General features: G+C 51.7%; 8 protein-coding genes across 10 annotated transcripts; 7 read left to right on the top strand and 1 right to left on the bottom strand.

The window, feature by feature from the left end:
- Positions 1-117: 117 nt before the first annotated feature.
- On the top strand, positions 118-1,455 carry PV10_08702 (uncharacterized protein; the record flags this gene model as incomplete). The annotated part of the gene is made up of 2 exons (XM_016373761.1): positions 118-620; positions 751-1,455. The coding sequence occupies exons 1-2, from the start codon at positions 294-296 to the stop codon at positions 1,453-1,455; spliced, it is 1,032 nt and encodes a 343-aa protein (XP_016220672.1). The 5' UTR covers positions 118-293.
- Positions 1,456-1,506: 51 nt separating this feature from the next.
- On the bottom strand, positions 1,507-5,158 carry PV10_08701. 2 transcript variants are annotated; one of them, XM_016373760.1, is made up of 6 exons: positions 4,910-5,158; positions 4,364-4,683; positions 4,110-4,308; positions 3,855-4,056; positions 3,403-3,804; positions 1,507-3,345 (listed from the first exon to the last, which is right to left on the bottom strand). In XM_016373760.1, the coding sequence occupies exons 2-6, from the start codon at positions 4,633-4,635 to the stop codon at positions 2,399-2,401; spliced, it is 2,022 nt and encodes a 673-aa protein (XP_016220671.1). In that variant the 5' UTR covers positions 4,636-4,683; positions 4,910-5,158; the 3' UTR covers positions 1,507-2,398. The 2 variants fall into 2 exon arrangements, with proteins under 2 accessions (XP_016220671.1, XP_016220670.1); XM_016373759.1 differs by having other exon boundaries at positions 4,364-5,158.
- Positions 5,159-7,859: 2,701 nt separating this feature from the next.
- PV10_08700 (uncharacterized protein) lies at positions 7,860-8,615 on the top strand (the record flags this gene model as incomplete). Its single annotated transcript, XM_016373758.1, has 1 exon — positions 7,860-8,615. The coding sequence occupies one exon, from the start codon at positions 7,860-7,862 to the stop codon at positions 8,613-8,615; it is 756 nt and encodes a 251-aa protein (XP_016220669.1).
- An 885-nt stretch (positions 8,616-9,500) lies between these two features.
- PV10_08699 (uncharacterized protein) lies at positions 9,501-11,183 on the top strand (the record flags this gene model as incomplete). The annotated part of the gene is made up of 1 exon (XM_016373757.1): positions 9,501-11,183. One exon carries the CDS (start codon positions 9,501-9,503, stop codon positions 11,181-11,183), a length of 1,683 nt encoding a protein of 560 aa, XP_016220668.1.
- Positions 11,184-11,800: 617 nt separating this feature from the next.
- On the top strand, positions 11,801-13,302 carry PV10_08698 (uncharacterized protein). The gene has a single exon (XM_016373756.1). It carries the CDS (start codon positions 11,950-11,952, stop codon positions 12,949-12,951), a length of 1,002 nt encoding a protein of 333 aa, XP_016220667.1. The 5' UTR covers positions 11,801-11,949; the 3' UTR covers positions 12,952-13,302.
- A 1,546-nt stretch (positions 13,303-14,848) lies between these two features.
- On the top strand, positions 14,849-16,661 carry PV10_08697 (GTP-binding protein rhoA). Its single transcript, XM_016373755.1, has 5 exons — positions 14,849-15,300; positions 15,365-15,392; positions 15,496-15,693; positions 15,747-15,881; positions 15,949-16,661. Exons 1-5 carry the CDS (start codon positions 15,233-15,235, stop codon positions 16,102-16,104), a joined length of 585 nt encoding a protein of 194 aa, XP_016220666.1. The 5' UTR covers positions 14,849-15,232; the 3' UTR covers positions 16,105-16,661.
- A 246-nt stretch (positions 16,662-16,907) lies between these two features.
- On the top strand, positions 16,908-20,335 carry PV10_08696 (uncharacterized protein). Its single transcript, XM_016373754.1, has 2 exons — positions 16,908-17,367; positions 17,481-20,335. Exons 1-2 carry the CDS (start codon positions 17,054-17,056, stop codon positions 20,077-20,079), a joined length of 2,913 nt encoding a protein of 970 aa, XP_016220665.1. The 5' UTR covers positions 16,908-17,053; the 3' UTR covers positions 20,080-20,335.
- Positions 20,336-20,653: 318 nt separating this feature from the next.
- On the top strand, positions 20,654-23,715 carry PV10_08695. 2 transcript variants are annotated; one of them, XM_016373752.1, is made up of 7 exons: positions 20,654-20,868; positions 20,918-20,952; positions 21,122-21,691; positions 21,742-21,893; positions 21,946-22,116; positions 22,167-22,523; positions 22,586-23,715. In XM_016373752.1, exons 1-7 carry the CDS (start codon positions 20,727-20,729, stop codon positions 23,379-23,381), a joined length of 2,223 nt encoding a protein of 740 aa, XP_016220663.1. In that variant the 5' UTR covers positions 20,654-20,726; the 3' UTR covers positions 23,382-23,715. The 2 variants fall into 2 exon arrangements, with proteins under 2 accessions (XP_016220663.1, XP_016220664.1); XM_016373753.1 differs by having other exon boundaries at positions 20,918-21,691.
- Positions 23,716-26,755: the final 3,040 nt, after the last annotated feature.

Below are 26,755 nucleotides of genomic sequence, written 5' to 3'. Positions count from 1 at the left end.
GCAAAAATAAGTGAAGATCTTAGTTACCGTTCTCATTTAATTTGATACCCGATATGGTGTTCTCAACTGGGTAAATATTATTATTCTTGAAGGTGTCAGCCGCTAACTTATGTTAAAGTCCATCCGAAAGTTAAGAACTTCAGCAATATTTTTTCCACTCCTCACTCCATACACCACACTATAAACACCAAAGTCCTGGCCTTGTGGTTCAGAAAAGTAGAACACCTGCTGAGATCAACAAAATACGAAATAGACGGACTGAACTGAACTGGACTAATTCAATCAGGGAGAAAATGCCCATCGCGGCACCTCTCCCTCAGGCTATTGTCCCATATTTGAGGTCGAGTATCTCGACACCATCATCAACACACACTCAGACTCTAGTGACATCCACACTATCGACGCCTTCGTTATGGCTTTTACTGCGTCTTGCTTACGTTTCCATCTACGGAATTGAGGATCAGGGCCACAACCAGCGTCGTCGACAACCGTCTGGTCCTGTGGCTATCGGTGGTAACAGTCGCGACGGCCATAATCTGGGAGAGTCAGAAGGGACAAATGTCGTGATCGTTAGTTTTGTCAGGGATTACCTGACATGGTGTGAGATGGGGAAGAAGTTGGTGAGTTGGTAGTTGCTGTTTTGCTCTGCCCCTCTTGTTCGCGTTCATTGTGGCTGGATTTGATCAAAGACGGCCCTTTCTCAGGAATGACTCATGATGGCTGATTTGTATGTCATTGGGAAACCTACAGGGTCTTGATTTTCCGGCTTTAGTAAAGGCGAAGAGACTCTTCTATGTGGACGGTCTGAGGAGGGGTTCAGCGCCGTCCACTCCTCATCCAACAATGAGTCCTGGCTCTCAAGAGCAGGGGACGACGGCGTTGAAATCACTGGCGTTGAACGACATCACCGCCACTGTGAATCAAGTCCTACGTTCAGCTTCTAGCTCGTCGACGGATCGAGCCGACAACAGAACCTCATCATCTACTGTCCAGAGGATACCTGCAGCGGCTGCAACAGCAGGTCCCCGTCCACCGACCGCTACATCAGTCTCTTCTTCAGCGCCGACCGTGATCCTGGACGGCTTGGACTTCGTCCTCGCGTCCCAACCATCCACGACACCATTGTCCTTGAACGCCCTTGTTTCAGCAGTCCGTTTGCAGTCACTGGCTACAATCGTCACGGCTCAAGCCGACTCGCCCCTCCTGCACAACGCCATGTCGCCCCTTGAGACGGACCATGCGCATCTCGTCACCAGTCTGGCGCATCAGAGTGATTGGGTTTTACAGCTGAGAGGCTTGGATACCGGCAGTGCTAACGATGTCAGTGGGGTCGTCAGGGCCAGTAGAGGTGGCCAGTCGGAGGATCAACCGAGCGATTTGGCTGATGGAGAGTGGTTGTATCACATCAAAGGCGATGGAACAGTCAGAGTCTGGGGGAGGGGAGAGCTGAATTGAGATGAATTCAGGACTGTGATCCTCAGTCACCAATGTTCATAGGCGGTGAAATACATGCAAGTTGCCAACCAACCTTGCAAGGTGGACGGCTTTTTATGAGTATTATCTAGTTATTAGCTGTGCTACCCTAGCTACTTGACAATCGGGCACCCTCGTCTTCCTGAAGACCGAGTGCCTGACGAGACGACACTAGTACTCAGACTGTGATTTCGTCTCCTTCAAGTCCAGATCGAGATACAATAATATCTGCATCAGTTGACTTGAGCTTGGGGCTCGCCATTCTCCATTATCACCTTCCTTTCAGCAATGAAATATCGACATTTCAAATCACATGTCCGACCAAGTAGCAATGACCGCATTCGAAAATGCAAAGGACCAATCTTCCACATCACAGCACAGGGGAAAGCTGGTTTCATTCAAAACCATGCAGCCTCCCGAGTGCTCATGTCATCGAAAATCCATCCAGCCATCCAGCACATAGGCCAGGTGCTGATCTGAAACTCTGGGGGTATCTTTTCTCGTAAGGACAAGACTTTGCCTAAGTGGGGTATCTGTACTGCAAAACGCAAGACCAATTCCAATCGGACACTGACTATTGCCACGGGGGGCAATCTCAATCTAGTGATGTGGGGTATCCTGAATGACGAAACAAAGCAAAAAAACACGAAACATAGCAAAAGGAATGTTGTCCGAGTTTGCCGTGGGTAAGCGCGAGACCTGGGTATCTCTTGGAACGAGTGACTGATGGGTAGTGTGCATCATCAAGCTGTCATCAAGTGACGAGGCCAGAGAGACGAGAAGGGCTGCGAGGGGGGATTGAAGGAGTGACCCGAGTATCCTCGTCCCACCACTTCTCGAACTCGACCGGACTGGCCGCTCTAGACAGTCGAGATGAATGCGGAAGAGATGTGAGTGGGCTTTCCCCTCTGGCCTCGTTAGACCTTCAGGCAGTGGCCTTGACCTCAGGGGCAGTGGTAACCGCAGCTGGCTCAGCGGGAGCAGCTTCTGTGACGACTTCGGGAACAGGGTCCTCTACGGCCTTGGTCTCAGGTTCAGCAGCAGCGGCGGCGGCGGCGGCTTCAGTTGTTGGCTCGGTGGTAGTAGACTCTTTGACGGGTTCAGGGACGGCGGTCTCGGTAGCAGGCTTATCCTTGGGAGTGTCACTCTTCACCGCTTTGCTAGCGCGGCGAACAAGGTTACCGATGAATTTGCCTGGGAGGGGAGACTTTTCACGCTTGGTTTCGGCTGCACCTTCTCCGTCGCTAGTGGTCTCTTTCTTGTTCTTGTTGAAGAAGAGAGAGGTTCGGCGGGTGTGATCACGGGCAGGGCGTTCTTCCTTGGCGGGGGTGGCTGTCTCCGCAGCGGCATCGGTCGCTGGAGCTTCGGCAGCAGGTTCAACTGGAGCAGCGGCAGCGACAGGGTCTTTCGCAATGGTCTCAGCTGCAGCTTCCTCCTTGGCTTCTTCCTTGACATCCTTCTTTGTCTCTGGCTTGGTCTCTGGCTTCTTGATGAAACCAAAGATGCCGCTCTTCTTTTCAGTCTTTGCTGGTGTGGTCTCCGTAGGTGCAGGTGTGGTGGCATCTTTGGCAGCCTCGGTGGTGGCAGGAACAGGGGCTGGGGTCTCGACGTTGTCTGCTGGAGCAGTCACTGCGGCGGTATCGATAGGCTTGTTCTCAATGGGCTCATCGAGCTTTGGGGCCGTCTCAGAAACAGGGGGGATATCGGAGGTTGTGGCTTCCTTCTCAGTCTTCTCGGTTGTCGGGCTGGTCACGCCTTTCTTGAAGATGCTACCGAAGACGGAGCCTCGCTTAGCCTTCTTCTCGGTCGCAGGAGTGGCGACGGCTGCGCTGTCCTCCTTGGGTTCAACAGCAGCGACGGCGGCAGCGGGTGCTAGAATTACATCGTTAGGGCATTTCATTCTCACGTGTGAAGACGAGTCAAACTCACCAACAGCGGCAGCGGTCGCGGCAGCAGAAGACTCTGCGGCGTCAACAGTGGTGGTAGGCGCATCGGTAGCTGCAGCCTCTTCCTTCTTCGCTTCGGCCTCGGCCGCCTTCTCTTCCTTCACTTCCTTCTTGACCTCAGCCTTTTCTTCCTTCTTTGCGAGAAGAGAACCAAAGATGCTACCCCGCTTTCGAGATTGGGATCGCTCCTTTTCCTTTTTTGCGGCCTTGGTGGCTTCGTTGGTGCTGGCGGAAGAGCTGCTAGCATTATCCGCAACAGGCTTGTCGGCAGGGGCTGTGGATGCAGCGGCCGTGACGGCGGAGACATCCAGCGACTTCTTGGGCTCCTTCGATTTGGAGCGCGAGGTCTTGGTAGCGACTGGCGTGGGGGCAACTACAGGCTTGGCTGAGGATGCATTAGCTGGCGATCATGGGCGGGGATAGCCGAAAACTCACAATAATCGTCCAAGTTCTTCTTGTAGCTTTCACTGCCAGTGATCTCCTCCTTGATTGCCTTAGCTTCTTCAATGGCCTTTTCCACGGCAACAATCCAGCTATCACGCTCCTTGGAGTTGGTTGCTTCGAACCTATGCTGCTGACCACCAGCCTTGAACGAGAAATGTTGGAAACCCTCTTTTGTGATGACTGAGGCATCCGACTGTCTATTGTCAAAACATGTTGCATTTGTCATTGTCCAGGGTCCTTTCTTACCAGGTTGATCACACCAGCTGGGGCTGCCTTATCCTCGGCTCTCTTGGCATAAAAGAGGAGACCCTTGCCGGTCTCTCGTGCCCATGCTGCAGAGGTGTGCTTGGATTCAGCCTTCTCGGTTCGAAGGAACGTAGCGAGAGACTCTGGTGACGAAGGCTCCTCGGAAACCCAGAAGTAGTGCTTGGTGAAGAGAAATTTCCTAAGGTCAACGGTCAGGGCTTGCAATCAATGTGAGTACGACCAGGAGAACTTACTTGAAGAAATGGGGCTCCTTGTAACCCAGAACGCCCTCAGAGGTAGGGACAGCTTCTACCACCGCTTCGTCTTCCTTGACCTCTTCAGCATCAGCTGCAGCGGGAGTGGCAGTCTCGCCCTCTGCCTCAGCAGGGGTGGATTCGTCGGTAGGCGTGGGCTCCGTGGCTGCGGGATCAGCAGGAGCTGCGGCAGTTGCTGATTCCTGCTCCGGCACGGCCTTTGTAGGCTCGACAGCCGGGGTCTCTTCGACGGGTTTGGCCTCGACAGACATTGTGGTGGAAGGTGGTTGAAATTAGGTGGTGGTAGGTGATGCAGATATCTGCGGTATAAGCTGGTAAGAAAATGAAAGCAGAGAGGGAGCGTCAAGAAGGAACAAGAGAGGCAGATGCTCGGAAAATGAATGAGAGTGGGATGAGATGTGGTTGAGAAGGAGATCAAGCGAAGAAGGAAGGATGGAGGGTTTGTTGACAAAGGCAGGGATGACCACAAGGCTTTGTGTCAGGGAGGTTGGGGAAGTTCAAAGGTTGAGGAGGGAGTGGAATTACCTGCAGTGTATGTTATGCCTGATTGGGAGAAGAGGATTGAAAGGACGAAGGAGAAGGATGAAGTGTGAATCGATTGGATTGAAGAGAAGAGAAGACTGAAGGCAGAGATTGGAAAAGATGTTTGACGAAGGACAGCAATGGCAGAATAAGAGGGTTTCAGTGGATGGTGGGCGCAGTGGGCCGAATCTGAATCACCTCGACTCTAGCATGGAAGGGGAAACGAGATTTGCAGAGGCACACACGCGCAAGGGATCCAGGATTCAAGGGTGAGCAAATCTTGAGAATCTTGAATCCAGCGCGAATCGGGCAGGTTTGGTGCCATTGGCAAACGCTGGAGGCACGACATGGACCCCAGGAACTTCCAGTCGCAAACAAACAGCCTAACACGGACCCAGTAGACGGGCTTAGTAGCGCCTACTGCGGAGGCCCGAGGGCCTGCAGAACCTCAATCGCGCTATTCAGGAGGATCCCCCGAGCGCCTTGAACCTATCAGGCCCGCAGGGCATGCCTGCCAGCCTGCTTATGCCGCTTGTATTGCTGCTACGGAGCACTAGCCACTAGCCTGCCAATCCCCGATCTGCCTCGTTAGTCAACATCAAACTCTCTCGCGGTTCAGGTTCACATGCTCAATGAGTCCATGCCATCCAAATGTCAAGCATCATGCTATTATTTCGGGACAGCTCGAGGGTCTCGATGCATGTGGCGTGTGAAAATTTTCTGAGCGACACATTTGTGACCTTTGATAGACTTTTTGAAGGCGTCCCTGTTTCAGTTCTGGGACGCAAGGCACTGCAATGAAATTTCAGAGACAGTGGCCGGCTTAAACAATAATGGCGTCAAAGAGGCGTCCACCAGAAGTCTCGTGTCCACACGAACAACTCGCCAACGCCTAACTGGACTTGGGAAAGCCCCAGCCATGGGTTCCTCCGGGCACCGTTGGCAGGGCACGCTAGAGTCAAATTAAGTGATCCACAGTTGCCTTGTTCAAAGCCTCGACGGGCCCAAGGTCCAAGGCAACCGATTGTTGGTGGACTTTTTTTTTCACCCAACGATCCTCAAAGAACACTGTAGAGCCTATTGAATATTCAGAATCCAGTGGAAACTCGTAGTGGCAAGCGGAAGTGACTCCGAAATCATCTTCATGTCTCCAAGCAACCGAGGTGGGCAAATCTATCCAAGAGTGGTAAACGACCGTCTGATCACTGGCCTTGATCAGCCTCTGCAGATCTACTTCAGCCTCGGACGGTTTTATCTTTGTCGCAGTGCATTAACGCTTCCTATTTTCTTACTGTTATCAAGCGACTGCATTATTAACCCTTTGAGCAGACTTTCTGGCGATATAGGTACTGTTCCACCTACTCACGAGCACGACTACTATTACTGTATCGGGATGGTTAACAGTCTCCGTTAGCCCCCAAGGCAGATGCGCCCAGTTTTTGTTTTTCACAGTCTGATGGCCCAGCCGTGGGACATTCTGATGCTTTCAATGAATACGATCAAGTGGCCAGTGGTTGGTGGTCAGCTTTGGTCACGCAGGATTTCTGACGGTCGGTCATGGCTTCAGGCAAACGGCTGAGGACGTCGAGGCTGAGGCTGAGGGGCTACGGGGCTTGTCATGCCTGAAAATCCACTTATTAACCTGGCTTGCTTGCAAGTCAGCAGACGCTGATGCAAGTTCGGGACTTATTATGACCAACAAATATATCTTGGGCGGTTATGCCTAGCAATGGAGGCGCCCATGGACGGTCCACCCCGCACCTAGGAAAGTCGCGCAATCGCCTGGCAAACAGGATCGCAACCGCGCTAGACACTTGGAACTGAGTTTCATCGAGATGTTTGCGACAAAATTCAAAGATGAGGAGGTCATGTGCCATAGATGGTATGATGTTTTGGCCACAATCCACTCCCAATGCTTGCAAGGATGACGTGCCTTTGCGTCCGCTTCATGCCGGTCTGTCTGCGGACCTAGCGTTGCGCCAATCAGTCCACGGTTGGCCCAGATAGTCTGTGCGGCCTATAGAAGAAGTCTTGAGTGTGGTTCGCAATTGTCAATGTTCCGCACACACCCCCAAGATGCATCCTGACAACCTTGATCTCACCGCCACTGCGTCTCGATTCGCGTCAAACGAGGCACTGTTGACATCATTTTGCGAAGGCTCGAGTCGAGGAATCAACAAATGGCGAGACAGATGTCGAGGCCGAATTGCAGATCATGGCAGTGCCAGTGCATTGATGTGAGGTAGGGAATACTACGCATACATATCACATATGTATCCACCATGTGCTTCTGATTTCCATCCAAGAGAATTATAGGGTCTGGAGTGGATCCATATCCAACACCGGTGACATACATTCGAGTCTTATGTTCCTCTCAATTGCGAGAGGTGAAGATGATGGCAATACACATCTATCATGATACTAGTCAAATATGGGAAGTGTTGCGCCTATGAAACTCTCAAACTCTTGCTCTGCTCCTGTCTATCATCCCACGCGGCAACTATGCCGATCCTAGGGCTTCCCACGTGACGTTTGGACGTTTGGGCGTGTGGTCTGTTCTTGCAGAGCACATGTCGAGATCCGTCGTTGCCCTGATGAACGGTGCTCCTCTTCATGCTCTGCAACTACTTCTTCCTGCTCGAATTCACAAATCTCGCTATTCTCACATGGGAGACAATAACTATCGAATTCAGGTGCAACTGACCGGGGTCCCTGTCCCGCCAGGTACCGCCGAAGGCATCAGCGAACGAACAAGTACCTAGGTACCTAATGACGTCGAGAAAGACTAACCTCGGCCAGAACTCGAGCTGGGCCGTCGAAATGCTACGAAGAACTGATTCTAGAAGAAGTGCGTCTATCTGAGACTTTAGGGTATACCATCTTGTGCTTCACTTTGTAAGGTTGTTTTGGATACAATACACACCATCTTCGACCCCTCGAATCAGGCCCAAAAATGTCTACTAAACCAGTGACTATTCACCACCTTCACATCTCTCAATCGGAGCGCATAGTTTTTCTCGCAGAAGAACTCGGGTTAGACTATCAACTCAAGCTCTACACTCGCGCACCTGTCCTCTCGCCTCCAGATCTTCGCGCGCTTACACACCAAGGTTCGGCTCCAGTGCTTACTTCAACGACCCCGTCCGGCAAAGAGTTCAACATCACCGAAAGCAATGCGATTGCAGAGTACCTCTTAACAGTCCACAATCCATCCAAGAAACTCACACTGCCGAGTGACCATGAGGACTACGTGCAGTACTTATTCTGGCTCCATTTCGCTAATGGCACTCTTCAATCGGCCATGGGCCGCAAAGTCGCAGCTAGCATGTTCGACCCTACTGGCTCCCACCCGGCCAACGCATCCGTGGCAGCAGGCATTGACAAGGCACTTCAAAACATGAACAACCGTCTCACAGCAACGAAAGCGTACCTGGCGGGTGATGAATTTACCGCAGCCGACGTCATGACGGTGTGGTGTGTCACGAACATGCGCCAATGGACTCCAGTGGATCTGAGGCCCTACCCGGCCATCCTGGATTGGCTAGGCAGGATCGAGAAGAGGGAAGGGTATAGGAGAGCCATGGACAAATGCGAGGGTCAAATTGATTGGCGCAAGAGCCTGACCAGCGAGGGACCTGGCCTGTTCCCAGCCTTGGTGGAAATACGGAAGAAAGCTGCTCAAGATGCCAAGAGGAAGTCCAAGGTGTAGCCCCTGGGAGTGCATGTCAAAACTGCTCTCAAGTCTAAGATGACATGATTCCATGCTGGGAACACGGACGTGATGGCGATTTGGTGTGCCGTTCAAGGAGATCTCGAGGTCCAGCGCAAGGTACCATACTCCCACAGGTCCTTGCAGTTCTCTTGATCTTCTTCGACTTCGTGATCAAGTCGATACTATAGAAGAACCATTGCTTGATTCAAGATATGGAAAGTCCAATGCATTGATATATGTAAGTGGTTGGAAGGGTGGAAAGACACTGGATGTCACGTGGCGTCAGGCTGAAACTGCCCCTCTCACTCTCAAATGGTGGTCGGAAGTTGGGGTTAATCCGGGCCCCGCATATTTGTTTACCCGACCACTCTGGAGTTGTCCCAGCACGCCCAGTTGTGGTTCGTTGATTGCCAATGCTAGGTGCCTAGGCCGACTCTGGAACCTCAGCGTACCTGCAGTCCCGTGGCTAGTCCTCCCACACAAACCCCCAAGGAACGCGACGAACTCCTTCTTTGCGCCGACTTGTCCGCGTCCTTTAGCTGAAGTTCTGCCATAAAAATGTCCCCCCTTGACTTCAAGTCGTGAACGTGGTGAGGTCGGACTGGACAGTAGTACACATCGAATCCAGCTTCATTATTATTATTCCCAAGCTGCATTTTATCGCGTCACACGCACTGATCGATGTTGGTGGACCACATCCAATTATTATTATTGAAATTAATCGTTTGAAGCCACCGGGAGGCGAACCAATCTACTCTGGGGACACCCGCCGGAATCAACTGCTGCAAAGTCACGGGCCAGGATCTTTTCACGATTCTCATCAGTCCGACTCCTATTAAAATATTTTCGCTATTTCCTGTCTCCTGGTACCGTTTGATAATCATGACATCTACAGCAAGTACTATCATACTCTGTCCAACTTTACGCAAGTCCCTAGCATCAAATTCTAGGTCGTCACCGTGGTCAATTTCTCCACTGCTATCGCGGACTTCTCTGTGTTTTTCTCGCACTTCACTCCCCTCACTTCCGGTTCTGCATCGGCACCACCTCTCATTTTCCACCACTCACAACGCCGCTACACGGCCATTAGGACCAAACAACACCTTTTTCGACCCCCAAAGCCCCTCCCCCACAATCGCAATCCTGGCTCCCAATCGTCAGTATTCGACAGCTTCAAAAGCAACGGCCACTGCCCGCCTTAGTCTCATTTCAAGACATTTCGATACAATTCACCCATCCTCATACCCTCCCATCAACACACCTTATACCACAGAACGAGCCTCGCTTCCGGCCTCCGACGACGACCTACCATATACTCCACCTGCCCCTCCAACCTATACTCCCCTCCATCGATCACCTACCCACACTCAGACCCGACAGCTGTCCACCTCTTCAGCCGCCAGAATGTCTTCACAGGAGCCGCACCCGTCTCTCCTCATCCCGGGTCCCATCGAGATCACCGATGAGGTCGCCCGGTCCATGTCCCATTATGCCCAGTCCCACGTCGGCCAGCCGTTCGTCAACACCTTTGGCGAGACTCTCACTCTTCTGCGGGACCTTTTCCAGACCAAGAATCCCAAGTCGCAGCCTTTGGTGATTGCAGGCAGTGGTACATTAGGATGGGATCTTGTTGCCGCCAATCTGATCGAGCCTGGCGAAGACGCTCTGGTCCTACACTCCGGCTATTTTGCCGATTCCTTTGCAGACTGCATTTCAACCTACGGAGGCAAGCCGACTCAGATCAAGGCCCCCATTGGCGAGCGCCCTCAATTACCCGAGATCGAAGCTGCCCTAAAGGAAAAGAAGTACAAGGTGTTGACGGTGACCCACGTGGACACTTCGACCGGTGTCTTGTCAGCAATCAAGCCTCTCGGCGAGCTCATCAAACGCGTCTCTCCCGACACTCTCCTGATCGTTGATGGTGTGTGCTCGGTGGGTGGTGAAGAGCTCGAATTCGACAACTGGGGAGTTGATGTTGCATTGACCGCCTCTCAAAAGGCGATCGGTGTCCCTCCCGGTCTGTCCATCACCATGGTCTCGGAGAAAGCCATGAATGTCTTCAACACGCGGAAGTCGCCCCCCGGGTCATACTATGCAAGCTTCAAAAACTGGGTCCCTATTCTGCAAAACTATGAAGCAAAGAAACCCAGCTACTTTGCTACTCCACCCACTCAGTTAGTTCAGGCTCTGCATACGTCGCTCAAACAGGTCCTTGCTCGGCCCATCTCCGAACGCTTTGCCCAGCATCAAAAGATCAGCCAGTATGTCAAGTCAGAGGTTACCAAGATGGGCTTGAAGCAACTGCCCACCGACCCCGCCAATGCTGCCAACACCATGACGGCCATTTATTTACCCGAGGGCCTGACCCCACCTGAGATTCTGCCCAAGCTGATGTCCAGAGGAGTCATCTTTGCTGGTGGCTTGCACAAGGAGATTGCGTCAAGGTACATTCGCTTTGGTCACATGGGAATCACGTCGACAGATGAGGCACGGGGGGAGATCGACAAGGCGCTGACCGCCCTCAAGGAGGGGTTGGCGGAGATCGATGCTGCTAAAAAGAAGTAAGAAGGCTCACTGACCTGCATCTCGAATCATGGTTTCTTCAGACTTGGCAGCGTTTCTTGACAGAGCGGTATCAGGGATTGGTCCAGGAAAGGGTTTACCTGGATGGCCTTTGTCTTGACGCCGTTGAGCTTTTCTGCTCTCGCTTTTGACGAAGAGATGTCTATTAGATGTGACGCCTTTGATTAGGGCTTTGACAGAGGGTTTGAAAAGCTGATACACATGTTCGTGGAGGAACATCTAGATCTACGAGATGTAATATCTAGTCCACATCTTTGTACAGAGCCATTTTATATACGGAAATGAAAAAAGAACTGCCGCGATATATCTCATGCTGGACGCTGGACAATTAGAATTATATGTTCGCATCGGGAACGAGCACTTCGCTAGTAGCTACCGTACAAGAATTTTTGCCTGTAGATCGACGTAGCCTTGGTAGATAAAACCGAAGCCAACATTACCATCTTGCTGGTATGACATAAGCTGAGAGATTCGCGCGCTTGGAGCCGAGGGGTGCCATGCCGGACTTGCCGAACCTTGATGTTACTCATCCTGTCAAGTTACGCGTGGCAACGAGAAGCTGAAGATCAGAGAGTTTGTGCTTCCAAATTTAGGCGCCTACGCCCCCCGCGTCTGTACGTACTGAGGACTCATCCTCATGTCAGCCCAGCCTCGTCTTTATTGTCGATTTGACAAACTCAACCTCCTTGATTATTTCCAAGCATACCCAGCGTCAGGAACAGCGTGAAATTGCGCTTTAGCAGAAGACATGGTCATTTTTGGTGGTTTGGAGATTGTTGCAGCTGGCTACGTGCTGCATGAGCTTGGTAAGGATGAGGAAAAGGCCAGGGCATTGAGAGAACAACGTCGGCGAAGAACTGGTTCGCATTCTCATTCACATCACCGTCGAGATTCGGACTCGCGTCCTCGACCTCATCGCCCGTCACAACCTGGGCTCGCACCTCCCAACTTAGGACCTCCACGCCCAAGTAGTGCGCCGCCTCAGCAGATCTATGGCCCCGGGCAGCAGGCTCCCCCTCCCGGACCATGGATGAATCAACCGCAACGACCACCTCCACTTCCTCTCCCAAATCAACAGATGCCATCTTCTCAAGGACCTCCACATCCCCAGTCTTGGTCTCAACCACCTGGACCAAGGCCTTTGTATCTTGCGAGCGAGTATCCTCAAGACCCTCGTCTCCAACAACGCCCGCCGCAGCAACAACCGCAACAGCAGCAGCAGCAGTTCCAGCAACGGCCTCCATCAGCTCCCGTCGCCCAGAGCCAGCCGCCTCCTGCTCCTGGAAATCTCCCACACCGACCGACAATGTACTACGATACAAAGACGGGGAAATGGCAATCGGACATGCTCCCGCCCGACATGCCACGGGCAGGAAGTGTCCCAATCGCAAGCACTCGTGAACCATATGGTCCTACTCCTTCTGGTCTCCGCCGAGAACGACGTGCATCATCACCACGGCCGTATCGTCGCTATGACACGGACAGTTCGTCCTCGGACTCTTATGACGAAGACCTTGCGTATGGAAAACCTCCCGGCCAAAGGCGCAAAGATCGAAGTTGGCGACGTGAAAGAAGTGTCGAACGTCGACGACCGGTCGATCCCGCGCCAATGAACCAGGCTCAGAGAGACTGGCGTGCCCCTGTCGAATTGGCCGGAAACAACCCTCAACCTGGCGGGTCTAGACCGCAAAACTACTCTGACTCAATGCCCGTGGAGATGCCGCATCAAATGAGATATGAATTGCCTTGAGAGCGATACAAAGAAGCTCCGAGGGTTTGTCTGCCGGTCAGACGAGCTCGATGGGATGCATAACGAAAGTTAATGACGACAATGTGTCAGATGAAAATGTGGATATCATTTATACGCCATGGCTTTGGTCGATCGATTGATCAGAATCTACAGATATATCTATCGCTATGAATACGCATGCGATTATTGAGAAGTCGAGATTTGAAGGCTGAATCTGTATCGTGTTCGTTCTTGTTATTGAGAAGACTACGACTAGTCGATGATTCCGTACTCTGCTCTGGAAGAGTTGTATGGACAAGTATAGCATAAAGGTTTCTATATCATGATTTCATCCCTTAAAAAAGGCAACGGCCACCGTAAGTGAATTTTGAAAGATAAGATTGGCTGTACTGATCTGTCTAAGTCCTTGAATAGACAGTTCTGGCTTTCAGCTATACGAAGTCTTGCTCTAGAAACCCCCTGTACGAGCACGGAAGCACTAATACGCTTGCTAGGCTGTTCAAAATCATGCGTCATCTCGGCCATAGCTCTTGCTGGGAGAGAATCCGGCCGAGAGAGAGTGCTTACACTTTGAGAGTGAGTCATCATGTGTACTCAGTTACTGTTACCTGTACGAGAAGCGATTGGAGCAGTCCCCAACCACTGTAGGATGGTCCCTGTAAGAAAGCTGAGTAGAAAGATTTGTCCTGTAACAGGAGTGCACAATGTCAATTTAGTGTTTTGGGGGATGCATCCCTAGGCAACAGCCCCGTGCGACTCTAATAAGGCCGACATCCGCTTCAACTTGTTAGAATGGATGGAGGAATTGTTGCCCGTCGCGTAATCAACAGCAACGCGGAGGGAGGATAATTGGGTCTAGGGCTGCCCGAGGGGGGTTTGATGGACGCGACCTGTGTTAGGCCGAGAGGTCGCCTGGGGCTTTTGGTATGACTCTGTCTAGCCTCCTAGGCAACCGATATACCGCCTAAGTAGAGAGATCATATGTGTGGGGACTATCTCAGCGGCCTGAGGAGGGCGAAGGGGGTAACCGAGCGCATAATGCCGTGCGATTGTAGCTGGGGTTGCAAGGCTGGCACGGCCAGCGCAGAGCATGTGGAGCAGGTTTCATATTGTGCCCTGACGACTGCCCGCCGTGGAGCCTGAGGCCCATGGATGTTTCTCTAATGATAAAAAGACTTTGTCCCATAGTACGTACTCTACAACCAACAGAAGATAGGCGAGGTCATTGTCTTTGATGTTTGTTCAATTTACTGATCTTTCCATCTATTCCATGAGTTGATGAACCCAGAACCCCTGTAAATACACGACAAAGGTGACATGGTCGAACAAGCAGGACGATTTGATTATATCAAACCAGGCCAATGTCTTCAACTGAGATACGGGGATAGTTCCCAGTTTTAGAGCACACTTGGCCCGACGGGCCCCCAGGCGGCTGCTGTCGGGGGTGTCGCATGTCTCCTTCAACCCATGTGTCAGCGCTGTGCCGAACTTTACCTTATCTTGATGATTTAACACAAGGGAGCTGATTTACAGAGCCATGGACTGAGCACAAAATGTCACTTGTCATTGAAGTCGGTTTGCATTTTATTACCGTAGCTAAAGAGTAGATGACCAGCGTGTAGTAGAGCAGCATTGAATCTGGGCTGAAATCCCACTGGTGTGCATTGACTGTGGTGTGCATGGGGAACGGGAATGCACTTCGGTGTGCTTGGGTTTGGGCTTGGGCGTTTGACTTGGGCATTGTTATCAGGTCCCCCCTCGGCCCTGTTGGCCGTTCCTGGCCACTCATTCTCGGCGCTCTGGTAACCGTAGAGTCATTAGAGTCACGTACAGCACAGCACAGCACTGTACTTCACTGACTGCACTGCACTGCACCTGCGTAAACCCTGCCGTGCCTGCCTTGCAAGCAGTGACAGTCATCCCAACGGCTTAACAACTCGCCAAACTCTCCCACCGCCCACCCAAGTGATCCTCCCGCAGTTGGTTGTCCACCACAGTCTTCCTCATCCTCTGTGGCAGTGTCTTAGCCACATTGACACTAGTCTACCCCGAAAAGGTGCTTCCTGACAATCACCTCTCAACCTCTGCTCTCTACCACCAACACCATCATTTCTTGCCCAATCCATCCTCCTCCCACTGTTTCTTCATCACCGCGCAGCCATCAACGCGTGCACTTTCCTACATTCATCAACTGTCCATCTTGCTGCCTCGCTGCCTCCGCGAGCCCTTCCTTATTGCCGTTTCCCCTTTCTCAAATCTGACAACATACGCCGCGGCCAACATGGCTGAGATTCGTCGCAAGCTCGTCATCGTCGGTGATGGTGCCTGTGGAAAGACCTGTCTTTTGATGTAAGTCCTCCTCATCACACATCCCATTCATGCCGTCCTCAGTCCTGACTAATTCGTTTTACAGTGTCTTCTCCAAGGGAACATTCCCTGAGGTACGCCATCTCCGTCCCCCGGGTGCTTCCCTCTCACGCAGCCGATCCCATCCAACCGTCCATCCAATCATCTTCAAGAGATACTGATACATGAGTACAACAGGTCTACGTCCCCACTGTCTTCGAGAACTACGTGGCCGATGTTGAGGTCGATGGAAAGCATGTCGAATTGGCTCTATGGGATACGGCTGGTCAAGAAGATTACGATCGTCTTCGACCTTTATCCTACCCTGATTCTCATGTCATTTTGATCTGCTTCGCTATCGATTCACCTGACTCGCTTGACAACGTCCAAGAGAAGGTAATGTTTGTTCTCAGTCGTACTACCAAACAGCCACTGACGTCGGCCAAAAGTGGATTTCCGAAGTCCTGCACTTCTGCCAGAGCCTTCCTATCATCCTTGTTGGGTGCAAGAACGATCTTCGACACGATCCCAAGACAATTGAGGAATTGGCCAAGACTTCCCAGAAGCCCGTGACTCCCGAACAGGTGCGTTATGCAGATCATCGCTCAGAACCTTGTCTCCAGTTGCAGGATACTGACTTCCGGTGTGTAGGGCGAAGAGGTTCGCAAGAAGATTGGCGCCTACAAGTACCTCGAGTGCTCAGCAAAGACCAACCAAGGCGTTCGCGAAGTCTTCGAATCTGCTACACGTGCCGCCCTATTGACTCGCAAGAGTGGTAGCCGCTCGAAGAAGTGCATGATTCTGTAAACGAGTCATCCCTCTTTGGGCCAGCCTCCAATGAACCCATCAAACCGCCAGGGAGATACCAGGATAATACCTGACGGATTCACATACCACTCGGATCAAGACTCTCGACCCTTTCCAGTGCTTCCTTCAGACATCGGTCCGGTTTGGTGGCAAACTCATGGTGCATCCTTCGCACTGATACATTAGTTTTTCTTTGCTTGTCGTCGAAAGCTGGAGTGAAAGGTTGAGGGCAAGTCATACAGATTTTTGCAACGGGCTACGAATGCGCACAGCTGAGGATGGAACTTTAGCACCCAGAGGTGCCACAGTTGAGACAGATATGTCAAGTCATTGAAATCGGCGATCCATCCACGGCGTCCATCATCATCCAAATTTGGAGTTTCGGTTAAGATGTTGTTCATTGTTCCTAGATGCGCGTTTGTGCCCTTCACCTCCCTTACCCCCCCTCTCTGTCTATGTCGGCAAGCCTTATCACTGCTCAAAGATCCAGACGCAGTCTCAATTCCACAGCATCCGTCCCCGGTGAACTCGAATGGTTTTCTTTGCAACGACTATGCTAGTGATTTTTCCCTCGTCGTGACGCATCCTTCCCCAGGTGCATGCCCTTGAAATTCTATCTGGACTCAGGAGGGGCCTGAGTCCAGATATGTTAGTACACGCGGCGCAGCACGTGCTTGTCTGTTTTGCCAAGAAGCTAGTCTCAGATACAGAATTGTCACGTGGACATTCCCAGGTCCAAATCTCGATAAGGCGGATCCGATTGTGACGTCGGTATTTATCGCCGACTGACCCAGACGTGACACGCAAAATAAAGATCAACACCCTACCATGACACTAAGGGTACGATGGAATCCCGCAGTACGGCGGCCGCATAACCTCTGCTGTGAGGCTCCACGGCTGTGATGCGGCTTCGAACCTCCTGTCTCAGATCTCCAAGACAGTCGACTTGATGTCTGCACCGTTCAATCATGACCGGCGCGTCATTCCAGCCTGCCTATCCTCCCTAGCCATTTTCAATCCTACCCTAGGCCCACGCGACGAAATCACTGGCGAACAGATATTGTATTATTATTCGGCCAAAGATGAAGAGAATTCCGAGAAGGACCGGGCGGAGAAGGGCAATCGCAAAACGGGCGAAGATCAAAATGCAGCCAGACTTGGAGACTCTGTAGTCAAAGGACAAGTCGAGGATCAAGAAGATGCAGAACAGAACAAGCGTCTTCGCCAAGTTGGTCTGGCGCAAGGCATGGTCGACTTTGTAAAGTAGGTAGGCCCTCCTCATGCAAGATTTCCAGTCTTGGCCTGTCCTCCTTTTCCACAACTTGGACTGGAAGGGCAGACTCCTTGTATAGAACTTGTCTCATGCTTTGGCCTAGAAACTTCTCCAATGGAGTCCCCCTCGAATCCATCGAGACTGAAAAGTCACGAGTCGTATTGAAAGAAGTTGAGCCGTCATGGTGGATCCTGGCCACTATCAACCTGACCAAACTACCTCCCACGTCCTCCACCTCCTCCTCGAGAACGACAACGAATGTGAACAAAGGGCGAGCACATACAAAGGTGGCTGCCGATCCGGTCGCCGAGTATTCCTCTCGAGAGGTTGCCCCGGCGCAGTTACTTCTCAGCCAGTTGATTCAAGCACACCGAGGATTCTTATTACATCATGGTCCAAGTCTGTCAGAGTTGTGGAAGAAAATTGAGAACAAGACAATTTTTTGCGGCCTTCTAAACCGGTATTGGACACAGTTCTGCAGAAGTTGGCATGTCCTTTTACATGGAAATCCCGCAGTCGAACTATATGATGGACTCAAGCTTGCGGGTGCCGGCGAGCTGGGAATTGGAGTCGGCGAGGAGGAATGGGGAAGTGGAGAGAGAGAAGTCCTGGAGGACTTTGCTGGAAGGACTGAAGGTCTGGTCGACCTGATTGTTGGCCGTTATGGTGACGCTCCGCCACCTCGACCTACCGAACAGGCCGATGTCGCCGGTGACCACAAAGCAACCAGCAGGACAGGCAAAGACCGTGATGTCTGGCTGGGGCAAGGCGAAAGCTCAAGAGCACAGGACGGTATAATATTCTCCGGCATTGATGGGATTTTGAAACGGTCCGTCATTACGATTTCACAATGGATTGAGAACATCTTTGTCCATGGCGAAGCAGCGTATGGCGTGGGAGAGAACCCTGCTTCGAGACCTAGAGGCCCTCGAAGGAGGAGAAAGGCCAAATCTGCATCACGACGCACTCGCGAAGAACAGCGTCGTCGACCCGACCCTGGACGAAAGACTTCTGAGCATAAACCTACTCCGCCAGGTATTCCCCCACCACTTGTTGCCACAGTAGACACGTCTACAGACACAGGGCGCACGGGGGCTGCAAAGCAGCCTGAACCAAATGCAGCTGCAGAGGATCAGAAAGATCCTTCAACAACTGGTTCCAACAATTCTGTACAACAAGGCTCATTGATTGCACCGGAGACGATGATGAAATATATTAGCTTGGGTTATGGATCAAGTTGGACATTGAACCCAAAGGGGTTTGCATCGGATGATCCAATTAAGCAACATGAGAGCAAGATCATTTCCAAGCAGGAAGAATCTACTGCCGCTGGAGCTAGCCTGGTCGAGGGAGCCCAGCAGAGCGGAGATAATGCACTCGGCGATGTCGATGAGGGATCTGAAGAGCATTTGGTACAACGAATGGAAGAGTCAATCGGTAGATTCCTGATAGGGTTATCAGGAGATCTTGAAGGCGTCGAATTTGAAGACGAGCTGGACAAGGGCCCAGACGATGGTTCAGAACGCCATGCAGGTCAGAAACGCGCAACGGCAACTATTTCGGATAGCTCCCGGCGGATATTCCTTCGCACGCTCACGGTTGAAATGTCACACCCATCGGCATCTAGTGGTGTGGCAGGGGACAAGACAGCCGCAACGCCACAGACGCTTGAAGCGCTCGCGAGGCACGGCGCAAAGACTAGCGCAGCATCCTCAGTCGATGGAAGTCATCCTATCATCTCACATCAAACAGTTCAGGTTGTGGTTTATGCACATCAGCCTTTTATCTTTGTTTTCCTGTTTCGTCTCCACACGACAAGTCTGGGGTTGCCAGCATTCTATCGCAAAATCCACCACACTCTTGGACCTCTCCAGAAGAGCCTTCTCCGGAGTACAGACGTTAACAGGTGGCGACAACGAGTGAAAGAGGCTCTAGACCCAGGGTCACTCTCGGTATCGGTTGAGAGTGATACCGAGCCAGCTAGGGGAGCTGCACGCGAAGCCCCAGAACTCTACGACTTCATATTCGACCCTGAGAAGCTGACTATCAGAACGTCTGTACCTAATATTCCCGTTCCGGGAAGCCTTGCTGCAGAAGGTCTGCATCAATCACATCGACTTCGTCCAGTGACGGTGTCGGGGTCATGGTATACACTTGGAATTCCGTTTGGGTCGAACCCTGCTTCTGGCACAGCCTCTCCAACGGGCGCTGGTGGCCTTGTCAAGAGCGCGTGGACTCGGATAGAAGCGTTGAGTGTGCACTCACACTTGATGAACCTATGGGCTGTAACTCGTGAGCCAAGGGTGGAGTATTGGCATGCTCAGCCCAAGCCAGACGAAAAGGAGAGAAGTGTGAAAACATCGCGTGGTTGGTGGGTGGTCTGGATGCGAGTCGAACCGCAGGATTACGATGATGCCCAGGCAGCGATCACGGGGAAGGTTCCGAAAGAAGCATACCTTGTCAGGCGAGCTCTGCAAGAGTACCAGTCTGGCAGGGATGCATCCGGCACTCGAAATGAATCAAGGAATACGAGCTCGAGTGGAAGATGGTTACTGCGGGAGCAGCCGCGCAGCCGTGAGGTTAGTGGATTAGCAAGCAGCGTTGCGACTGGTGGTGACAGTACTACTGCCAAAGGTGTTGGACAGGGAGTTGGAGTTGATGCCAGGAAATGGGTCGAAGGGCTGATACGACTCAGCATGTGACAAGGTACTTGGGGGTTAGAGGTGGTAGAGGTAGCACAGGTCTGGAGGTGGTCTGGAGGTGGTCTGGAAGAGGTCTGATGGTGCGCGGAGATGCGCTGAGATGCGCTGACGTGGCGCGGATGGGTGGAAATATAGCTCCGTTCGGCCCTAATGCCCGCATGCCGAATCTAGAAGGTTGCTGCACTGGTTGCATTCAATCCCTGTACAAAACGGTCCAGATCCATGCATGCCATGCGCCGTGCCTTATCCCTAGTCGATACGGCAAACAATTCCTTCTGGCTTCTAGCTTGACAGCCAACTGTCTAGACTTACGGAAAGATCATTCCCGTTCATTAATAGGAAGCAAAAGAGGCAGTATTGAGACGCTCTGTAACCTCGTTCCTTTCCTTGGTAGCCTTAATGGTGCATCTCCACGTGACGGGGGCGGCGGCTTCCGTTTCTTCATTGCCATGTGCACAACCGCCTTGGCGCATCAGCGAGGGAAGGAACTAGGGACCTGAGATGTACAGACTCCACACGAACCTGCCGTCCTTTATGGAATAAATATATGAGCGCCTGTCGAACTCTGTTCGACCACGTAGCCTGTCTCATCACCATGTTTCCACCATAGTCTTCGACACTGCCTGTGCTGCGCGGATCCATCCTTCATGCCGAAGACGCTTTTGCCTCTCGCGCCTTCGAGTCGTGGGCCTGATAGTGCATCAGACTCGGCTTCAGAGTCTCGCTCCGCTGCTCGCGCTGATGAGCAGCCAGCCCCAAGGGCTGGACACACCAAGAAGAATGCGTCCGGTATGGCCCTGGCTCATCTTGTATTGAAGTCTCAATCTAACTTTCTCAGTTGCGTGTGACCAGTGCAGGCTAGCAAAAAGAAAGGTGCTGATCTCAAATCTCTATGCTCCCTCTCACCACCCACTGTTCCCCCCAGCGCAGTGGACCGGCGTTCCATATGCTTCTGTTGAGTAGTTTAAATGCTGGCCTGCTACAATGAGAGCGACTCACTCCAGTTTTTTGCACAGACCACTGACCAAGCCCTCTAATTTAGTGTGACCAACTCAGCCCTTGCTCCAACTGCCGCAACAACCAGAGAGAGTGCACTTACAATCCTTCCAGCGATGGCCGGCGAAAGGATGCTCGCAAACGGCGATTAGAGGACCTCGAGTACCAGAGCAATGCCCTGGGGAGGTTGCTGTCCAAGATCCGTACTTCCACAAAGACCGAGGCTCACGAGCTCGTCGACCTGATCAGAGAGGATGCATCCCTTGAAGACATCTTGGCATTCATAAATGCTCATCCAGGTGAACTGGCTGATGAGGTCAGAAGATCCCTATCAGCAAGTCCTGCACCACCCCCGGCCGGCACGAGCTTCCGGAAGGTACTCGCCATCAATGACCTGATTGACAACCCAACTGTTCAAGTGCCTGCTGCCCCGTGGACCACTGTCACTTCTGACGACGGCTTTGTCTCAAACTTGATGTCAGCATATTTGAATTGGTACCACTATTATTATCATAACTTTGACTGGCACCTGTTCATCAACGCATGCCAGGCTAAGGATGTCGACTCCCTCTACTGTTCCCCCTTTCTGGTCAATGCAGTACTTGCGATGGGTTGTGTAAGCTGCGTCTTGACCTCACAATATGACTCCTGCTGATGCTCCTCGAGTTCTTTACAGACCATCCTGCCGCTCTCGCCGTACCCGGTGATCAGGCCACACGAGGTTTACACTTCTACGAGGAAGCCGATCGTCTCTACAAAGCTGAACAGGACCGTGTGAGTCTTACCAATGTTCAAGGCTCTAGTATTATGATGCTAGTGTGAGTTGGCTCCAGTCTCTCTCTGAGTCACATGTGGCTAAGCCGTCCTCAGCGTAAGCCTCGCAGGCAAGGACAAAGCCATAGACCCGGCACTGCGGGGACTCCAAGACCTTGTTCGCCAGGTACACGAGTTACATGGCATGCGCGATCCTATCTCATCAGCTGAGCTCGACCTTCAAAGATCATTGCGCATCACTGAGTGGGGCGCCTATGTTTATCATTGGTGAGTGACGATCTTCGCGGGTATTGTGGCTGATGCTGACGTACACTCAGCGGTTTCAGCATGGGATTTGGCCTGGGCTATACCTGGGGCAAACCTTCAGTCGAACGACCGTATGCAGACGAAAAATATTCGTCCCTTGTGACTGAATGGTCATCATACCCGCTAAATCGAGAACCGATCCCGTTGAGACAACATGCCCTCTATGAGAGCCTCCTCGATGTTTATGGTTTCATGGAAGAGACTATTCGCCTGCTTCAGATCACGTTTCCGACGCTGACACCGGTCGAAAAGATTGATGCTGTTCAAGCCGTTGATGATCGTATCGTTGACTGGTATGCCTTGCTCCCTGCAGAGCACAGATTCGACCAGGACTCCTTTATTGTGACACCTGCAACGGTCGATTTGCAGTAAGACACCACCCAAAGCGCCTGAGCAACGTCCAGAACATATCACTGACGATCTTTTACAGCACCACTCTCTATTTTATTCGGCTATCTCTATGGAGTCAAGCGATGCCCGTGCCCACGGAATCAACATCGTCAGCTGCTGAAGCTGACCCTCTCGAGACTCAACAGGAAAACGAGCCTACTCAACAATCAGCAGCCACACTGTTGCCTGAACAGGATAAAAGAGGCCAGATTGTGGCAAAGTGCTTGTCGATCGTTAAATTGTACGCGGATGTCATGGCTCGCTTCGAAGAGCGATTTGGGACAAAGTTCTTCACCCTGCTTACTCCTCAGCCTGGGATTTTCTCCGCCAGCTTTTTGCTCACTGGTCATCTGTATACATCACATGAGGAGGAACTGTTGCTTCGAATCATGAGGGTGCTTGTGCATGTCGCGACTCGAAACACCCTCGTCAAGGGGGTCACACAGATGCTACTTAAACTGGCCGAGGAAAAGGTCAAAGCGCAGACAGCCCAGTCAAGTGCTCTAACCGACAAAGAGGCGCAGGACAATGCTGTAGGACAAGTTTCACCCAAGATGTTCGAGAGCATGGAAATGATTGTCAAAGAACTCCAATGGGCTCCATCTGACCATCTTCACTTTAGCTCGAGATATCCGAACTACATAGCCGACAAGCGCGACGACGCCGGCCAGCTCAGTGATCTCCTGGAAAAGTGGGCCAGCCTCGCCATCGATGAGATGGAAGCTGAGGATCCGTCCGGCAAAGATTTGATGGAACCAGAAGAGCTTTCGACCCATGAGCAGCATGAAATCGACGAGGCGCCACCGTTGCCTAGTATAGAGAAAGATGATGATTGAAATGATGAGAATGGCTCTGTATATGCAAGAAAGTATTACGATTTAAGAGGAACACGAGATCGGGTGTGGTGCTTGGAGAGTGCTCATGAACGTGAGGTGTATCTTTGCTCCTGTCTGAACAGATAGAGGTCCTAGACTTGCAGAGATCTGATGGTCGTGAAAGTGATTATTACTCTGGACCACCTCTTTAACGATCCGATCTATTGGACCCTTCTAATTTCACGACCTGGCATGAAATGTATACGTACTCCGTACACACTTGAATTTGCTTTATAGGGTCTGGGCGGACAACTGACGGCGGACAGACTGTATGCACGGTGCCATGACCCAACTCAGGCTCTATGCTCAGAAAGTGGAGAGGTTGTGGAGGGTTCATGGTCTTCCATATGCAAGGCTGAGCTGCGATGGTGGGTGTGGTGGGGTGAATCTGGATGATTTGGTCGATCTGGCAGATTCGAAGGTGATCAAGATCGGACCGATGCGTTGATATCTTGATACGAAGCCACTGGAGTGAGAATCGGACAAATCAATTGCATGCACTATTTGCTTATCATATTGGCTGTACGGAATAGAGTGGTAGAGTGATTGAACTAAGGGTATCCTAGGGGATTGATGAGGGTTGTTTCATGGCATGGGTATGGCACGCGCGAAAGGCAAGGGGTAGTCGCGCTAAAGATAAATACTGGTCAGACACTTGAACCTCGACAGGGTTTTCATAAATCCGGCAGACGTGAAGTCCTGACCACTGTCAGACAGCATATATAAAACCTTGGCGAAACTCAATTGCCACGTCTGGTTTCCAGTCTGCAACAAACCCTGGCCTTTAACCCTTTTAACTGGGGCATTTCTCGACATTTCAGGTTCCATCTCGGTCTCATCATGGCCATCTCCTCACACCACAGGGACTTGAATCCACACATTCCATTGCCCTTCAGCAGCTCTTTGCATATCAGGTTGGTTCAACGTTGGACTCTGTGACAAGCGGATCGGAGCCACTTCTTCGTGGACTTGGCCTTGTTGCACCACCTGTTCCAGCCCCAGCCGTGTCTATCACCCACTCCGCCAGTAAGCACGCTCGCCATCAACTTGTCCAAGCAAACAGGACCAACATGGACACATTAACCTCCTTTATGAGCCTCGTATCAGGCGATTTCTTGACCCCGCCCAGCACTCGACATGTCCACACTCACGTCACGCATACGGTGTGTGTCGTGTTTCCCCAGACCATGACCATCTCAATGGCACTTGTCTGAGACGTGGCCCACTAAGTCACCCAATGGCCCGCGGCTGATGAAGGAGTTTCAATCCCCAACGTATCGGTTCATTCGCCTATGCAATCTAGCCGTCCGAGGACTACTAGACTCACATCTCGTAAAACTGTGTGGGTATACGGGAATTCGACCTCCCGTTCGCATCTTTTTAGGTGGCGCTTGAGTCTCGGCGTGTTTCTTGTCGCAGCCACCGACGATCGTCAACCTTGTGAACTTCATCTGATCCCAATGGTTTTTTGCCTCCCTTTCCGTTCTGTACCCTCCTTTTGCCAGCAGGCCTGACCGTTCGTTTCTTTGACTTCGTCTTTGGCGTTGTCGTTATTGTTCATCTTGGGTGTGCGTGCGCTATCACTTGCTTTGAAATACACGGAGGCGTCCGATCACGATCATTTCTGAGCGACTGGTTGCTCAATACCTACCTCTCACCTCTTTGTGGTTCCTTCCTTTCGAAGCCAACGCCCGGGGCGCTGCGCGCTGGACGCTGCGATTCTTTTCTCACACAACTCTTTTTTTATCTGCTTGCTGCAGCTGGTCTCTCTCCTTCCGAATCGATATATCACTATCATCGACAAGAACATCCTTTCCTTCCAAATCCTGCCTTTACAGCATCAATCATATCGAGGACCCACCGAAATCTATCGGGCGAGTGGAGGGCATCGCAAGGAGGAAGCACAACTGGACCCCATCAGTGTAAAGTCCAAGTCGAGCCAAGATGCAAACCAGAGTAGCACAAGTGCTATCACTGTTTGCCATTTTGGTTCTCTCCATCATCCTCCTAATCATGTCATCCAAGTATGCGGCTTGGGCTCGAGAGATGACAGCAGCGGCAGGGAACTGGCTGTGAGTACCTATCTGATATCGCCACAGCATCTGAAAGAGACTAACTTTCTCCACCCATAGTAATCTATGTTTCTATGTCGGCTCAATACCACTGATATCACTTGTATACTCGACATCACATCTCGCGGCTCTCCAATTTAATGGGCTACCGATCCCTCCTTACCCCAACACTCGAACATCAGCCATTGTGGCCAACCCCAAGAACCGACAAAGCAAAGCCAACTCGTACGACCCGGACTACACCTCAAGCACGACATTCTTCATCCTCGTCATCTCAGTGCTCCATTTCTTCGCCTGGTTCATCCAATCAATCCTATGCACATCATGCGAACTAGCCCCCATCCTATCCGGGGCTCAAGGACGAGTTCCCGCATGGTGTCCTCAGTCTCGATTCCAAGACACAGGCAACCCCAATCTCGCCGACATGCTAGCCAAGCTCGCCACCGCCAAAGACATTTTACAATGGGGCATGGTCGGCTTGACATTGGCATTAATCGAAATCGCACGACGGGAATGGATGCGTGCCGAACGCGTGCGGACAGAAACATACCGCGCTCAAGGTGCAGGAATCGACTTTGGAGGCGAGAGACGACCGATCAATCTCAAGACGGGGGTCGAACTCGTCGGCATTCAAATCAGTGGTCCACAACCAATCCGACCACCTAGTGTACAGAAACCACCTCCAGAGTCGGAGTCGAAACATAACCGAAAGGGTCAAGGTAGTCTGGATGAACCAGGCCCTCCTATCCCTCGTCAGCCAGAGGGACCTGGCGTCCCAGTCGGAAAAAATACCGACAATTACTATGGAAATGGTATGAAGGCCGCTCTCAAGAGGAGTGGTACCCTCAATTACATGTACGACACCAGAGTATGATATGATTTCATATGCACGCACGCATGCCAATCACGTGGCACGAAATCTCTATCACGATCTCCTCAACCGAGTCACCCCGTGTCTCGGTGTTGGAAATCGATGATCAGAGAACCTTTTTTTTCTCTCTTGGTGCCTTGAGAACCTTGATTCCGGTCCCGCTTTGTATTTTGTATTTTACACGTTTGGTGTTGGGGGTAGGCAGTCAGCACATACCTGAGGTACACACACACGCACACAGTTTCTGGGTTTATTCCGGTATCGTACTGCATTGCATTGCATACACGTGCATGCATGAATGTACGCACGCATGAACGAATGCATTTGGGAAGAAAGTGCAAGAGAAGAGAACAGGAAGAAAGAAGAAGAGATGAATGATGTTTTGTTTAACG

This window comes from Exophiala mesophila (genome assembly GCF_000836275.1).
Source record: "Exophiala mesophila strain CBS 40295 unplaced genomic scaffold supercont1.6, whole genome shotgun sequence".
Lineage (NCBI taxonomy): Eukaryota > Fungi > Ascomycota > Eurotiomycetes > Chaetothyriales > Herpotrichiellaceae > Exophiala > Exophiala mesophila.
This window is presented reverse-complemented; position numbering and strand designations above follow the sequence as displayed.